The 18,398-nt window shown below is 44.4% G+C and overlaps 1 protein-coding gene across 2 annotated transcripts in view; it reads left to right on the forward strand.

The window, feature by feature from the left end:
• WDR70 (WD repeat domain 70) overlaps positions 1 to 18,398 on the forward strand; it is a 422,360-nt gene that overhangs the window by 263,928 nt on the left and 140,034 nt on the right. For both annotated transcript variants that reach the window (XM_040338525.1, XM_040338517.1), the window contains exon 11: positions 1,395 to 1,494. In XM_040338525.1, coding sequence (XP_040194459.1) covers positions 1,395 to 1,494 — 100 coding nt within the window. The remainder of the gene's footprint in view (positions 1 to 1,394; positions 1,495 to 18,398) is intronic.

The following is an 18,398-nucleotide window of genomic DNA, read 5'->3' on the forward strand; positions in this document are numbered from 1 at the left end:
TCTGCAATAAAACACATTAAATATAAAAGTTTAAAGTCAACTTTCTTCATAAGTTTATACCAATATGTATTCTGGTACATGTTTTCGGTAAAAATAATCCCAATAAGTGTATATTTATTAGTTTACACAAGCGTTTTAACACCTACAAACTATGGTATATATTTATGGATTCTTTTTTTATACTCCATAATAGTGGCGATCAGTAAATTATAGCGGTGGACATTCTGTCACTAACTGACACTTTGCCCAGAACAAGTGACACTAATACAGCTGTATTATAGGATTATGGAAAAATGAAGGGATTATAGCAGTGCCATTTAAACAAGTCGTACAAAATGATCAAAACAAAATTATAAATATAAACATTTTATTGATAATAGAAAATGAGTATATAAAAACATTAAGATCGACTAAAATTTACATGAGTTGTTAGAGTCCCGACATGTTTCAGCAAATCGTTGCCTTCCTCAGGGGTATGAGACAGTCAATATATTTTGTACAATCTAATAAAGAATACATACACAAAATGAGTTCAAAGAAATATAGACAGATGAATGTCTCAAAGCAGGGCTAAACTCTCAAACAATACATGAATAAACAGTGATCTTATGTGTGGAAATAACCAGTGTAAAATGGCCAGTATAGGAGCCATACCTACCCTGTATCCATGCAAGAAGCAGGATACAGGGTAGGTATTGCTCCTATACTGGCCATTTTACACTGGTTATTTCCACACATAAGATCACTGCGCAGATTCAGAGTTACGACGGCGTATCTACTGAATCCATTCAGTAGGCTGATTGAAAAAAAACTATTCATGTATGTACAGCTTAAAGGGGTTGTAAAGCCTCATGTTTTTTCACCTTAATGCATCCTATGCATTAAGGTGAAAAAACACCTTGCACTGTCCGCCCCCCCCCTCCCCCCCGTTTTACTTACCTGAGACCCGAACTTCCGGTGGCACGATCCCACGTCGTTCTCCCCACGGCTTCTCGGCTCTTCATTGGGTAGATTGGTAGCAGCGCAGCCATTGGCTCCCGCCAGGCCAGGGGCCGGGGCCGAGTCATACTCTGCTATGTATGCCAAATGTATGACACGGGAGTGTGCCCGCAAGGTAACCCCCTCAGGGGAGAGCTTCCCAGAGGGGGTTAGCTATTGTGGGGAGGAGCCGCGAGAGCTGCCGTGGGACTCCAGAAGAGGAGGATTGGGGCTACTCTGTGCAAAACGAACTGCACAGTAGAGATAAGTATGACATGTTTTTTTTTTTTAAACGTGAACCCTTAGTACCACTTTAAAGCATATCTCATCATAACATTGATGAACTAAGGACATTTTTAAGCATCTAATATATGTTTTAGTATTATTTATCTATATTTTGTTTTATTTATTTTTAGGTTCACACAAAATTTCACTGCAAACAGGCTCACTCACCAAGTACAGATACTTCCTGTATTGTTTTCTCCTATGGCGGCACCATCATTGCTACACGAGGAGGTAGGTACTAAAAGTCTCATGGTAAGGAAGACATTTCAAACAAAATCATCATTGAGATATGCTGGAAAGAGGAAAAAATATTTACAATTGGGATATTGTTTATATAGTTGTTCATAAAAAAGGTATACAGTCATGCCAGCTTTTCTCAACCAGGGTGCCATCTGGGTTCGTCAGGGATGCCAAAACACATTTATGAGGCATCACAGAAGTGGGCTTTCTTTTATGACGCTGCACATTATAGGGCTGGATAAGGGATCATTTAAAAAAAAATCGGGAGGCATCTATTAACATTGACCTCCAAACAAAGGCCCCATTTGTCCTGAATATAGGAAGCACGTTATAATTTACCTGGGATGCTTCTAGATTTTGCATACTTAAAGGTATTTGTGACTGAAAAAAAGTTTGTGAAACGCATGTCTAGGCATTGGATGCATGTTACTGTGTAGTTCATCTGCATGTGCACTTTTTGGATGGCTTGCTTTTTTTGCTTTCTTTCTCGCCTCCATGTTTTGCGTACTATGGCCCCTAACTTTAGTAGAGATAGGAAGTTAAAAGTTGCACATGACAGTGAAACTTTGTAAAGAGGTGTATGACAGCCTCAGCCCCAGCCCAGGCTCCAATCAGGCCGCTCCCACCCCAACACATTTTAATCTGCTTCAATGGCTTTATCATGGGCATCCTTATGATTAACCTCCGGGGGTGGATTGCACAATGTTGGAGGAGTGGCCTAGTAGGAGACCAGGCTGAGGCTGTCCTACACCTCTTCACACACTGTGATGTGTGACTTTTAGGACTTCCTTTCCCTACTGGATGTCTTGAGCTGCGGCAAGCTCTATCCTTGTCGGCACTCCTAGCAGTTTGTCATGCAAGAAGTCCTGGTGGAGTCATGAGCAGCACCTGTAATCTTTGTTGTGGGCCCTGTTTAGCCCACACCTCCAGCTCTGGCCAAGATTTTTAAGAATTGCACAAACATACATTTTCACAAAGCCTGCTGCTTCAGTGTTTTTAGATCTTTTTGTCAGATTTTACTATGGTATACTGAAGTATAATCACGAGAATTTCATAATTGTCAAAAGTTTTTATTGACAATTGCATTGAGTTTATGCAAAGAGTCAATATTTGCAGTGTTGACCCTTCTTTTTAAAGACCTCTGCAATTCACCCTGGCATGCTATCAGTCAACTTCTGCGCCACATCCTGACCCCCATTCTTGCATAATCAATGCTTGGAGTTTGTCAGAATTTGTGGGGGTTTCTTTGTTCACCCGCCTCTTGGGGATTTACCAGTTCTCCATGGGATTACGCTCTGGGGAGTTTCCTGGCCATGGACCCAAAATTTCTATGTTTTGTTCCCCAAGCCACTTGGTTATCACTTTTGCCTTATGGCAAGGTGCGCCATCATGCTGGAAAAGGCATTGTTCCTCACCAAACTGTTCTTCTTGGATGGTTGGGAGAAGTTGCTCTCGGAGGATGTACCATTCTTTATTTATGGCTGTGTTCTTAGACAAAATTGTGAGTGAGCCCGCTCCCATGGCTGAGAAGCAACCCCACACATGGTCTCAAGATCCTTTACTGTTGGCATGACACAGAACTGATGGTAGCACTCACCTTTTCTTCTCTGTGCTAGATTTTTTCCGGATGCCTTAAACAATCGGAAAGGGGATTCATCAGAGAAAATGACTCAGAAGTCCAATCCCTGTAAGACCTTTTGTAGAATATAAATCTGTCCCTGATGTTTTTCTTTGCTGCCCTTCTTGACACCAGGCCATCCTCCAAAATGATTTGCCTCACTGTAGGAGACAGTCCTGGCTTTTGCTGGACTTTCTTGGGTGTCCTGAAGCCTTCTTCACAAATGCAGTGGAAATGTTTTTTATGGGATTAAGTTCATTTTCATTTTTAATTGCAATTCATCTGATCACTCTACAGAACGTTCTGGAGTATATGCAAATTGCTATCATAAAAACTGAGGCAGCAGACTTTGTAAAAATGTATATTTGTGTAATTCTCAAAACTTTTGGCCACCACTGTGATGTATACTAGAACTAGGCTCTTTTCACACTTACTGTGGTGTCTACCGCCCATATGAAAAAGGTTTTCAGTGGATCACGGGAGGTTGCCTGTTTTTTTTATTTTTTTTTATTGCTGAACATTACTTGGTGCCTTTCAAGCTTGGCATGTAGCATTGAAATTGCAGCACCATGATGCGAAGCGTCACAGCCATAGCTATGTGTACCCATCCTAGTGGCACCATGTCTACCTATAGGTGGGCAGACAGGGGAAGGCCTTAAAAAGGCAAATCAACTGCCTGTTTTTTATCGACCCCTGGCTGCAAGTGTGAAAGAAGCCTTAGGCTCCAGGGGTGAGAGTAGCTAGAAGCTCTTGTCTTTACCCCCTCTCAAATGATCTTATCGAAGGTGTCGGGTTTTTACAGCTGAATTCCTAAATTATATTTCTTTATCGTTACATCACGGGACACAGAGCGGCATTCATTACTATATGGGTTATATGGAGTACCTTCAGGTGATGGACACTGGCAATCTCAAACAGGAAATGCCCCTCCCTATATAACCCCCTCCCATAGGAGGAGTACCTCAGTTTTTACGCCAGTGTCTTAGGTGTTGGTCATGCTTTAGCTTGCCTCCGCATCCTTGGGATTAGGTGAGCTAACCGGTTCTGTCCAAAGGCCTCAGTGCTAAAGTGGTCAGTAACCGGACCCCAAACCCTTGGGGTATAGCCCATAATGCTTTTCTTTTTAGAGAGCTGGACCCTGGGCCCAGAACTTAGAAACCTTTGGGGGCCTAATGTTTCTGTTGCCAGAGTGCTATATGGGCCCAGGACAGTGGATCCTTCATAGGAACCCAGGGCCTGAAGGTCTAGACAGCCCCACGGAGATGGGGGAAGATTGGGCCTCTTGCTTGGCAAAGTCCTGCGGCATGGAGCAGGTAAGTGAGGGGAAAACTTGCGGAACTTGGTTCTTAGCAGGTTTTTTCTGGGGGGTCACAGGGGACATGCCTAAAGTTATGCGCTGCATCTGGCAAAACTAGTCACATATCTTAACGATAGGATGGCTCTATGTGTATTATTCCCCATAAGAAGTGACCTCCCTGGTAGTGTTGGAAAAGCATTGAGTGGAGCCTGTGTGTATTATGTGCGTGTGTGTTCAGAGAGCTGTGCTTACCTGCAAGCCTCCAGGCGATGCTGCATCGGTCTTCCTCCTCAGAGCCTGCAAGGCAGGCAAACGCTGACCTCCTCGTGGAGAGGCTCCCTTCCCCCCACCCTCCCCCCTGTCGGCGCGCGCGCGTCCCCGTGTTATAGGCGCAATTCGCGCCGTTAAGCTAAGGGGGGAAGGGCGGGTCAGTTGCTTAAGGAAGGGGCGGCCCTTCCTTTTTCGTTCCATCAGCTCATTCTACGATTGGAACTGAGGAGGAAAAGACCAGAGCGGCAGCACGGGGCGCCGAGGACACACAGTGGCCAGAAAAGATATTACAGTCTTCAGAAGACTGTTTTCAAGCCTAGAAATAGGCTGTTCTTCCCATCTCAATAGTTTTTTCTTGGCAACACTACAAAGGGGGACAGAATGCTTTTTCTTTCTTGGATTTGAAAAAAAAAAAAAAAAAAAAATTTAAAAATTCATCAAAGGGAGAGGAGGCATTTTTTTATCCCCCAAACAGGTGTTTGGGCAATTAACTATTTATAGTTCCAAATACCGATAAGTTAGCAGGCGTACCTCGGTATTGTACCATGGCATCCGGGTCAGAGGGTACAAGAGGTGGGGATTCCCCCAGAGAGTCTGAGGTCTCGGACAAGGTTATGCCGCTGCTTTCCCCAAAGGGAGCCTTGGGGCCATCGGGATCTGGGGCTGGAGCTGGCGCGGGTCAGTCCAACCCTAAGATGGTCACGGACGAGGTATTACCTCTTTAAAAGAGATGGAGAAAAGAATGGCAAAAATGATAGCCACAGCTATGCGGGGCAGTAAACGGATTAGATCTCCGTCGCCCGAGCGTGGACCCTCAGAAGAGGAGGTCCTTTCCTCAGGGGAATTGGACGACCTCTTGGACAAGGAAGGAGTCTGGAGCAGTCTCCCAAGGGGAGAGCTGGTGGATTCAAGCCTTAACGGACTTGGTCCATAGTGCATTCAACTTGCCAGTACCAGATCTCCAAGTATCGACGGTTTCAGCTTTGGGCTCACTAAGGGCGCCTCAAAGCAATGCAGTGTTTCCGATCCATCCTCTACTAGAGGAAGTTTTGTTCCAAGATTGGAGCAAGCCAGATAAGATCTTTTTACCACCTAAAAGATTCTCTGCCCTATATCCTATGGAAGATAAATTTTCCAAGAGATGGGCTACTCCTGCGGTGGACGCAGCCATCTCATGTGTTAACAAATCGTTAACATGCCCTGTAGAAAACATACAATGTTCAAGGATCTGGTTGATAAACGCTTGGAAGCACTACTTAAGAACTCCTTCACTACTGCAGGAGCAGTAGTGCAGCCAGCTGTGGCTGCGATTGGGGTTGCTCAAGCATTATCGGATCAAACTAAGCAGATGCTTAAACTTATTCCTGCCCAGCAGGCAGAAGAGTTTTCGGATGTCCCTAGGGCCATATGCTTTACGGTAGACGCAATTAAGGATTCTATCCAGCAAGCGTCACGTTTATCGTTATCCCTTATCCATATGAGAAGACTCTTATGGTTAAAGAGCTGGGAGGCCGAGCCCCCATGCAAGAAGCTCCTGGTAGGGTTCCCCTTCCATGGAGGAGAAGACCTGGATAAATACATTCAGACCATTTCAAACGGCAAAAGCACTCTTTTGCCAACTAAAAGGAAGTTTCAGGGGCCTGTGTTTAAACGACAGTATTCCCCTGGGCAGGGGCCCTCTAATGCCAAACAGTATCGACGGCCTCCTGCGAAAGCAAACTTCAGCTTCAACAGCAAATCGCAGGGACAGGCTGCTAGAGGCAGAAAGCAGTGGTTTCGCAAACCAGCAAAACCAGCCCCCAAGTCGACCTTATGAAAGGACGCCCCCACCCACGAAGGTGGGGGGAAGGCTGCGTCTCTTTTCAGAGGTTTGGGAAGCCAGCATTCCCGACAAGTGGGTACGGTCTTCCGTGGCCACGGGCTACAAATTAGATTTCCTAAGGTTTCCTCCTCCTCATTTCCAGGAGTCGAGGATTCCAAACGATCCGGAGAAGGGAGCCGCATTAATGTCGGCATTAAATCATCTACTCTCCCAGGAAGTAATAGTAGAGGTACCAGTCCTGGAACAGGGGCTGGGTTTCTACTCCAACCTATTCATCATCCCAAAGTCCAATGGAGATGTCAGGCCAATTTTGGACCTAAAGATGGTAAATGCATACCTAAGGGTCCGCTCATTTCGGATGGAATCCGTGCGGTCAGCAGCTGCCACACTCCAAAAGGACGACTTCATGGCGTCCATAGACATAAAGGACGCCTACCTTCATGTTCCAATTTATCAGCCACATCAAAGATATCTACGCTTTATGGTGGCTTCGCGTCATTTCCAATTCGTGGCGCTTCCCTTCGGGTTGGCTACGCCCCCCGGGTGTTCACGAAGGTCCTAGCTCCAATCCTAGCCAAACTAAGGATCCAAGGGGTCACGATCCTAGCATACCTGGACGACCTCCTAGTCATAGATCACTCGTCTCCCGGCTTGGAGCGAGCAGTGGCCCTCACGGTCCAATACCTCGAGAGGTTCGGCTGGATCCTAAATCGAGAAAAGTCAGCATTCCAGCCCACAAGGCAGTTGGAATATCTCGGCATGAGGTTAGACACAGAACAGCAAAGAGTGTTTCTACCTCTGATGAAGGTCAAAGCCATCAAGGAATTAATCCTACGGGTTCTAAGCAAGAAAGAACCGACTATTCGCCTATGTATGAGGTTACTAGGCAAGATGGTGGCCACATTCGAGGCGGTACCGTACACCCAGAGCCACACTCGCATCCTGCAGGCAGCCATCCTGTCGGCATGGAGCAGAAGGCCACAGGCCTTGGATATCCCGTTGTCGCTCTCATCAAGAGTCCGACAAAGTCTGGGTTGGTGGTTAGACCCTCAGAATCTACTGAAGGGGAAATCTTTCAGCCCAGTGGCCTGGAAGATAGTGACCACAGACGCCAGCCTGACGGGCTGGGGAGCAATTTTGGATGGTTGCACTCGCCAAGGTACTTGGGCAAAGCCAGAGAGGCAGTTGCCCATCAACATCTTGGAGCTCAGAGCTGTTCGACTAGCCCTCAGGGCTTGGACGTCAAAATTGCAGGGGTTCCCGGTGAGGATTCAATCAGACAATGCCACGGCCGTGGCATACATAAATCACCAAGGGGGAACCAGGAGTCAAGCCGCTCAGAGAGAGGTGAGCTTGATTCTCCTATGGGCAGAGGCTCATGTGCCCTGCATATCGGCAATATTTATTCCAGGAGTGGACAACTTTCAGGCGGACTTCTTAAGCCGCCAGACTCTGTTGCCGGGGGAATGGTCTCTGCATCCACAAATCTTTCAAGCACTCTGCCAAAGATGGGGAGTGCCGGACGTGGATGTCATGGCATCGAGACTCAACAAGAAGCTAGACAGGTTCATATCCCGCTCAAGGGATCCGATGGCCTGCGGAACTGATGCTCTGGTTTGCCCTTGGCATCAGTTCAAGCTTCTTTATGCTTTTCCCCCGCTCCAGTTACTACCCCGCCTGCTGCGCAGGATCAGGAGGAGCACATACCAGTCATCCTGGTAGCTCCAGCATGGCCCAGAAGGGCATGGTACTCACTCATCCTAAAGATGGTAGTGGGAGACCCTTGGACTCTTCCTCTACGGCCAGACCTGCTATCGCAAGGTCCGATCCTCCACCCTGCCTTACGGCATCTAAATTTGACGGCCTGGAAGCTGAATCCCTGATTCTCAGGGGTAGAGGTCTGTCTCAGAAAGTAATCTCTACCCTAATCAGAGCCAGGAAACCGGTCTCTAGGGTGATTTATTACAGGGTCTGGAAGGCCTATGTAGGCTGGTGTGAGTCCAAGCTATGGCTTTCTCGCAAGTTTACCATCAATAGAGTTTTAAGTTTTCTCCAGCTAGGAGTGGATAAAGGATTGGCATTAAGCACAATCAAAGGGCAGATTTCAGCTCTGTCAGTGTGGTTTCAGCGGCCGCTGGCCACCCACTCGCTGGTTAAGACCTTCCTTCAAGGGGTCTTACGTATTAAACCTCCAGTTAAATCCCCGCTTTGTCCGTGGGATTTAAATCTTGTTCTGTCAAGTTTACAGAAACAACCTTTTGAGCCGTTGGCTGAAATTCCTTTGGTTTTACTGACAAGGAAGTTAGTATTTTTGGTCGCCATAGTTTCCGCAAGAAGAGTATCGGAACTGGCGGCCTTATCCTGTAAGGAACCATATCTTATTTTTCATAAGGACAAGGTCGTTCTCCGCCCTCATCCTTCCTTCCTACCGAAGGTTATATCCAGTTTTCATCTAAACCAGGATTTGGTATTACCATCCTTCTTCCCTAAACCTACTTCCAGAAAGGAAGGGTTGCTGCATACCTTGGATATTGTCAGGGCCATGAAGGCCTATCTTAAAGCTACAGAGAAGATCCGGAAAACGGATGTGTTGTTCATTTTACCGGACGGGCCCAAGAAGGGGCAGGCAGCTGCAAAGTCCACCATCTCTAGGTGGATTAAGCAGTTAATCACTCAGGCCTACGGCTTGAAAGGGTTGCCTCCTCCAGTATCATTAAAGGCTCATTCTACTAGGGCCATGGGCGCCTCCTGGGCAGCACATCACCAGATCTCTATGGCTCAAGTTTGCAAGGCGGCAACCTGGTCTTCTGTCCACACGTTTACAAGATTCTACCAGTTGGACGTAAGAAGGAATACTGATACAGCCTTTGGGCAGGCAGTGCTGCAGGCTGCAGTTTGAGACCCTCGGATTCCGGGGGCTCCCCTTTTTTGAGTTAAATTTAAAATTTAAGATTATTTTTCTCAACTAAGTTGGATTTATTATGATTTGAGTATATCTCTAAATTAAATCCTTTTGTCTTGGAGATGTTCTCCCTCCCCTCATTGTAAGCATTGCTTTGGGACATCCCATATAGTAATGAATGCCGCTCTGTGTCCCGTGATGTAACGATAAAGAAAAAGAGATTTTTAATACAGCTTACCTGTAAAATCTTTTTCTTGGAGTACATCACGGGACACAGAGCTCCCACCCCTCTTTTGGGGACCATTTTGGGAGGCATACTGCTTGCTACAAAACTGAGGTACTCCTCCTATGGGAGGGGGTTATGTAGGGAGGGGCATTTCCTGTTTGAGATTGCCAGTGTCCATCACCTGAAGGTACTCCATATAACCCATATAGTAATGAATGCCGCTCTGTGTCCCGTGATGTACTCCAAGAAAAAGATTTTACAGGTAAGCTGTATTAAAAATCTCTTTTTTATCACTAAAGAAACATTAAAGCTTGTCAGATTCTAGAAAATATCTCTCGCACTGGAAGTTCCTGGAAACAAGTAGGTAAGTAAAGCCATAGCTGCTCACGTGTCTGCTAAGGGGGTTAGAAGCAGAAGGGGCCCATCACTATCTATTCAGAGAACAATAACTACCAACTTATAAATTTGGATAATATTAATATGTACGGTATATCAGAGTGGTTAAATTAAATGGAATTCATAAGTCAGTCTGTCAAATCCAGGAGCCAGATCCACTGACAACAAAAAGTTAGGCAACCGCTGTAATTTTTAAGGAGTATTGTCTTTTTACAAGCTTGATCAGCACTGCAGGTTATAGCCTACAAAGCTGATCAGTGCATTCTTACTGTGGGGAAGTCTCCCCACTGTCAGAATACAATGGAACAGCAGGGATGATTCCCCCATCTAAAGCAGGGGTCTCCAAACTTTTCAAACAAAGGGCCAGTTTATTGGCCTTCAGACTTTAGAAGGGCCGGATTGTGGTCAGCTTGGGCAGAAAATTTCCCGAGCCCAACATCAGTAAAAATAAATAGGGCCTCAGGGTTCGTGGTCAGTAGTAGGAGGAGTAGTGCCGTCATTAGTATGAGGAATAGTATCCCATCATTGGTATCAGTGGAAGAAATAGTGCCTCCTTGTTGGTGTCAGTGGGAGGAATAGTACCCCAAGGGCCAGGTAAAGGCTAGTAAAGGGCCGCATCTGGCCCACGGGCCACAGATTGGAGACCACTGATCTAAAGTATCAGCTACTTAACTGGCTTCTGGGATTAGTCCAGCCCTGATGTATATAGTTTCTAAACCAGTATACTTGAAGTGATTGTAGCCGTATTAGTGCAATTGTAAAAAGAAAATTGAGTACTGTCTGTAATACTTTTTTTATTGGCACCAACATATAATTTTTCATGGACAAGCTTTCGGGGTGTGTCCACACCCCGAAAGCTCGTCCATGAAAAATTATATGTTAGTGCCAATAAAAAAAGTATCACGGACAGTACTCCATTTTCTCTGAACCAGTATACAAATTGCTTAGCTGCTGTAATTTGGTATCTGTAGATTAATTTCTTTTGAGTTGAAGATTAAAGAAGTAGAGGGACCTTCAATAATTTTTACAATGGGGCCCCCATTACATATAGTTACCGTAGGTCTCTACCTTGCAGATGCAAGACATTGTAGATGGCAAAGTTAATTGGGCTTGCAAATAGTCTTACAAACCTGAAAGAAAACCGTTGTAAATGAAGCTAACTTTCCAAATACATTGGTGAATTTAATGATAATTGGTGCAATGAAATGCGACAAATCAGAATATGTCATTGGTTTCCTGCATGGAATTAAGTCAGCAGTTGAAATCTTTTGGCAGCTCTGTTGTTGCCTTTAGTTCTTTTTGATACTTTGTCAAAATGAAGTTGTAGTTAAGAAAAATGTAAGGATCAGATAACTCCAGTCATCTAACAATCTTCACTTCTGCTTTCCCCAGGACGCCGGTGATAAGAGCTAGTCAACCATGATGTAGCTCTACACAATCTATTTTTCATCTGGTAAATGTAGAAAATGAGCTGGGATTGTATGGCTGTCAGACACTGCTGATTAGAGGATTTGTAGGACTACGCTACAGATCTCCTTTAACCCACTGTGATCTGTGTACCTTCCAGTCATACTGTAATTATTTCATTTAGAGTAGGCCTTTCCTTCTAAAAATTCTAATTGACTGGCTAGTATGCCAACTTTCTGGGTAACTGCATAAACATGCATGCTTGGCTTGCTTTTACTTGGGGGTGGGGGGTAGGTGTTGGACAAAAGAAGAGACACCTCTCGGTTCTAGATTAATTCTGGGCCATTGACTTGAACTGTTGAAGCCAGAGTTTCAGTATCGCAGCCAGGCACCTAGCATTTTTAGCATAAAAAGGCTTCCTTGTAGCTTGAATGTTTATTTTATGAAATCTTTCATTTGATTCTACTTATTTTTCTTAGTGCCAGGATGTTCTGCAACAACTCTTGCTGTTGGCTGTGCTGTAGAACCTCTAGGGGTCAGTGGGCAGAACAACTTCAGGAAGTTTTGAAGGTCTGGATCAGTGGTTACCAGACTCTACTCTTTGCTTGCCTTTTCCCGGCCGCAGAGCGCTGATCCTTCCACTGATATGAGGCACTATTCCTCCCACTGACACCAACGATGAGGCACCATTCCTTTCAATGACACCAACAATGAAGCACAATTCCCTCTGTGTAACCCACTGAGCACAAAGGGTGTGATCCTTAATAGGGTTTTACCGATACTGAGCATTTGCGCGAGTACTTGTACTCGCGCAAATGCTCCCGATGCTTCTCCCGATACTTTCTTTTTTTTTTTCTCCCTGAGTGGGGGCGGGAAGCGGTCGGAGAGGAGACCGAGAGGAGACTGAGTAGGCGGGATCGGAAGGCGGAGAGGAGGCGGGATCGGAAGGCGGAAAGGAGGCGGAGAGCAGAGCAGTCCTCGGGTAAGTATAATATACCACTGGAGAAGAGCTGCTGCCGCTGTCTAGTTGTTCGGCGCTCAGGGAACATAACGGCTTTCATTTGAATGGCTGTGTGTTCCCCACCGCGCATCATAGCCCCTCCCCCTTGTCTGGGCACTTTGGATTGGATGGGTGATCTGTCTATCAAAGTGCCTGGACAAGGGGGAGGGACTATATATGACGACGTGCGGTGGGAACACACAGCTATTCAAATGAAAGCTGTTATGTTCCCTGAGCGCCGAACAACTAGATGGCGGGGGGGATGACACAGACAAAGCTGCATTTGGGGGAGACACAGGCAAAGCTGCATTTGGGGGAGACACAGACAAAGCTGCATTTGGGGGAGACACAGGCAAAGCTGCATTTGGGGGAGACACAGACAAAGCTGCATTTGGGGGAGACACAGGCAAAGCTGCATTTGGGGGAGACACAGGCAAAGCTGCATTTGGGGGAGACACAGGCAAAGCTGCATTTGGGGGAGACACAAAGCTGCATTTGGGGGGGAGACATGGCTGCATTTAAAAAAAAGTATCTGTAATGGGTATCGGCGAGTACATGAAAAAAAGTATCGGCACTTGTACTCGGTCCTAAAAAAGTGGTATCGGGACACAACCCTAATCCTTAATGGTGGAGGATTGAAGCTTACAACTGGCCCTTTCAAGAAAGGCACTGACTTTAGCAGCAGTGTTTTAGAGTTGGTAGAGGCAGGACTTTGATTGCCCTATTTAACTCAATGGGCGAGTTTGATAAGCTGTGTCACTTGTCAAACTCTGCAGCCTAAGTTAAAATGCTATGGCTGCGATTGCTGCTGTGGCATGGGAACAGTCCCGTCTGGCTATTAGTTTACAGTTCGGGTGGGTAAACTGCAGCTCAGCCGCCCCCTTTTTTTCTGCACTCTGACCAACCTATTTCATGAGCAATTGTACGTATTTTTCCTAGCGCCAGGTGTTTGTTTTCTATATGCTTCCATACCTTCCCAGGTCCAAAATGAAAGTGTTGCTAAACCCACAAGAGGAAAATCAGTCTGTATATGCAGTAAAGCATGCTTGCTATACTCGCCCTCCGCATTGTGTATACAAGCTGTTTGATCCTGTCTTCTCTGATCCTCTCCTTCTTCGACTATTCCCAATCCATCTCCTGATAGTACAGAGCCTTTGGAGTCCCTCTGCGCATGCTCAGTTTGGTGTATACTGCTAGAGGGTTGTTTTTTTTTCTTGGGGTTTGCATGTGAGTAGCACAGGGCCAATTAGCACTGTCTAGACAGAGGGTCAGGGGTCCTGCAGACTCGTAGGACAATGTAGAATGAAAACTCCTCCTCCTACAAGCTTAAACCAGACACTAATAAGTCACAAGACTGCTATATACTGCTAATTGGAAAAGGTATTTAGCAGTTTATATTTACTAAGATAATTGTATTTCCATGTGCTGTGGGAGACCAGATATAGTGAATGCAGAATCCTGGGTTTAGTCACACTTTTTAATATTGAGCAATTAAGTTCAGCCCTCCACAACAGTCCACATTCTGATGTGGCCCCTTGGGAAAATTAATTGGCCACCCCTAATGTTAAGTAACCCTTTCAGATATTTATTAAAGTGATTGTAAGGGCAGAATATTTGTATCTTAATGCATTATATGCATTAGCTCCCCCTACCTTAATGCATCCTATGCATTAGCATTAGCATTAGCTATGCATAGTGTGCAGTAGCTCCCCCGACGACTATGCAGTAAAAAAAAAAAAAAATGTGCCGGTAAAGAAAAAGCTATTAACCACTTAATGACCAGGCCATTTTTTGCGATACGGCATTGTGTCATTTTAACTGACAATTGCACGGTTGTACGACATTGTACCCAAACAAAATGTATGTCCTTTTTCCCCCACAAATAGAGCTTTCTTTTGGTGGTATTTGATCACCTCTGCGGTTTTTATTTTTTGCGCTATAAACACAAAAATAAAGACTATTATATCTTTAGATCAAAGGAATGAACTTCGGTCTGTAAATAAGGGAAGTTTAACCATTTAAAGACTAAACCTTTTTCTGACACTTGTTGGTTTCAAATTAAAATCATTATTTTTTTTGCTAGAAAATTACTTGGAACCCCTATATATATATATATATATATATATATATATATATATATATATATATATATATATATATATTAGCAGAGACCCTAGAGAATAAAATTGTTTTTTGGTGAAATATTTTTATGTCACACTGTATTTGTGTAGCGGTCTTTCAAATGCAATTTTTTTGGAAAAAAATTAAATTGAATGAGTTAAAAAAAAAAATAAACAGTAAAGTTAGCCCCCTTTTTTTTTTTTGTATAATATGAAAGATAATGTTACGTCACGAGGATCGTGATTTTTATTCTAAGCAAGAAATGGCGATTTTCATTTTGGCCAGAATCGTGCAGTTCTACTGTCAATAGCTCTCTGCTCGGGAAGCAGTGAGAACCAAGCGGTCAGCGGTGTTCAATCGCTCAGTTCTCGGTATAGAGGCGCCGGGGGACAGATGCAGCATCGAACCGTTGCTGCATCCACCTAGTTAAGTATGATTCAGAAAAAAATAAAACTATACTTCTCTCTTAAAGTGGAGTTCCACCCATTTTTTTATGTTTGTCTGTGCTGCATGCTCTAATCTCATAGTGTTCAGAATGGACAATTTTTATTTAATTTGTTGCTTGTAAATACCTTTTATTTTGTAGTCCTTCATTACTTCCTCCTCCTTATTTGCCTAGGCTATTTGCAAGGGTTTCTGGGATAGGCATCATGTTTCCCAGTAGTCCTTGCAAACCTGACTGAAACCTATTACATTGCTTGTGCGAGATATGCAAAGCTGAAATCCAGGACATCATACAGTCTGGTTTCATGATGCCCACACTTAAGATGGCCACGGTATATTTCTAGATTATAAACTAAATGCTGTAACAACCTAACAAAACGGACCTTAGTTTACAGACTAACTTTACTAGAATACATTAAGCTTGTGTATTACAGGGGTATTTATATTTAAAAAGTGAAATTGTGGGTGGAACTCCCCTTTAAGTCCAATTTACAAACAGACCACAGCATTAATTAAAAAGCAATGCGATAATTACCACCAGGGTTTAGCTGGTGTAGGAGCACTCGTGGTAACCGCATAATTATTACAAAGTGCGCTAGTTTGGAAAACAACATGGCATAACCAGTAGTTCTGCTTTAAATCTAACAAAAGAAAGAGACATGTAAGTATTTTTATTCCCAGTAAAAAGTACTTCTGGGGGAACCATTTCCTCTGGTTTCCTGTGGATGTAAACTGGGCTTTTGTGCCTGTTATTTAGGTTTAAAGCTTGCATTTTTCAAACCCCTACAAAACCATTCTCCTGAGAGAATAAGGCGCGTTATTGGTGAGAAACCTGCAATATTTTCTGCTTCTATTTTTCATTAATGTGTTGTGACTGTAGTTTGATGACTCACTTGTACCCCATCCAGAAATGGAGCCGTAAGGTAGCGTAAATCCAACTTAGAGTAGTTAGCTGGAAGGGGACCAACTAACACAGATGTGCGCTGGGTTTTACAGTAACACACCTGCTCAATGTGTAGATTAAAATAGGACGCGATTTAACTCCTGCAACTAGTCCTCAGCTCACGAGACTGTGACACTGGGCAGGCTTAAATAGCCATTAAGGGTTAAATGTAAAGAGAAACCTGGTCCCTCCAAGAAACGCTCTTCTTTCCCAGTATGATGAATGCATTCTATGCTGTAATGTCAGTGACAGATTGTGCTTTTCTTTTCGGTTTAAATATAAGTGTGAAGAACAAAGTCTGGCTGTAGGACATGTGTAAATTTAATATCCTAGGTTTTATGTACTGCTTGCTTCCATACATGGAGATATTAGACTGGGAAGAAATATGGAAACCACCAAGGCATTGTAGGTTTTGTTACATTAGTGGACACCACGCAGTGCTATGTTCTTGAGCAGCTCTTATGTCTCAATTGCTTTCGGGAACAACGTTCATGGAGGCCTCAAGCATCATAGTTATATTGTTGTATGGTGCTCTTAATATAGACCTTTAAAAACAAATTCAATGACGCTTCGGGCAACCTGTTTAACCACTTGCTTACTGGGCACTTAAACCCCCCTCCTGCCCAGACCAATTTTCAGATTTTAGCGCTGATGCACTTTGACAATTGTGCGGTCACGCAACACTGTACCCAAATGAAAATTTTAACCTTTTTTCCCCCACAAATCAAGCTTTCTTTTGGTGGTATTTGATCACCTCTGCGGTTTTTATTTTTTGTTTTAAAAAAGAAAATACAGATTTATATATATATATATATATATATATATATATATATATATATATATATATATATATATATATATATTGTTATAACATTTTGCAAACAGGTAATTTTTTCTCCTTCATTGATGTACACTGATGAGGCTGTACTGATGGGCACCGATGGGTTGCATTGATGGGCACCGATGGGCTGCATTGATGGGCACCGATAAGGCGGCACTGGTCGGCACTGAGAGGTGGCACTGAAGGGCATTGATAGGTGGCACTGGTGGGTACTGAGAAGTGGCACTAATAGGTGTCATTGATAGGTGTCATTGATAGGTGTCATTGATAGGTGTCATTGATAGGTGGCACTGATAGGTGGCACTGATAGGTGGCACTGATAGGTGGCACTGATAGGTGGCACTGATAGGTGGCACTGATAGGTGGCACTGATGGCTGTCAGTGATGGGCACTGATGGCTGTCAGTGATGGGCACTGATGGCTGACAGTGATGGGCAGTGATGGCTGACAGTGATGGGCACTGATGGCTGACAGTGATGGGCACTGATAGGCAGCATTACTAGGTGGCACTGTTTGGCATCACAGGTGGGCATTGATAGGTGGCACGGTGGGTATTGATAGGTGGCACTGTGGGCATTGATAGGTGGCACTGGCAGGGGGTATTTTTGGGCACAGGGAAGGCAGATGTGCCTCCTTCCTCTTTGGGACCGATGTCCCTTGTGAACAAGCCGGTGATCGTTTTTTTTTCTCCTCACGCTGACAGCGTGAGAAGAAAGAAAAGCCGATTACCAATCCTTTGTTTACATCATGTGATCAGCTGTCATTGGCTGACAGCTGATCACATGGTAAGGGGCTGGGACCGGCCCCTTACACGGATCTGTGATCCACCGAGTCTCAGTGACTCGGTGATCACAGCGTGCGCCCTGCAGGATCCCGGATTTTCAGGCCCGCGCTGTAGCCGTCATTTGACTATAGCACGGGCCTCAAGCGGTTAACTAAAGAAACATTACTTCAGGTAAAAAAGACGTATATATTCATGTAAAAAAAGTATTACCCATGAAAGTTGTTGACTTTATCAGCATATTCGAACAGGCAGCCTTTGAATCTTGCGGTAAATCCCAATAAAAATAATGTGAAAATAAATGTACCGTATATACTCGAGTATAATGCCTCGTACAGACGATCGAACATTACGACAAACCCGTGGATACATTTCCGACGGATGTTGGCTCAAACTTGTCTTGCATCTACACTGTTACACAAATACTGCCGGAAATTCCGAACGTCAAGAACGTGGTGACTTACAACACGTACGACGGCACTAGAAAAGAGAAGTTCAATACCAGTCGTGTTAGTAGAAGTTTAGTGAGAGACGATTTGCGCTTTTCAGCCTCATGCTTTTTAGTCCGTTACAGCGTGACGAATGGGCTATCTCCATTACGAACGCTAGTTTTACCAGACCGAGCACTTCCACCTCGTACTTGATTCAGAGCATGCGTGGAATTTTGTGCGTCAAAATTGTCCACACGCGATCGGAATTTACAAGAGCGGATTTTGTTGTCGGAAAATTTGAGAACCAGCTCTCAAATTTTTGTTGTCGGAAATTCCGACAGAAAATAGCCGATGGGGCCTACACACAGTGGGAATTTCAGACCAAAAGCTCCCATT

Source organism: Rana temporaria, chromosome 1, assembly GCF_905171775.1.
Source record: "Rana temporaria chromosome 1, aRanTem1.1, whole genome shotgun sequence".
Classification (NCBI taxonomy): Eukaryota; Metazoa; Chordata; class Amphibia; order Anura; family Ranidae; genus Rana; species Rana temporaria.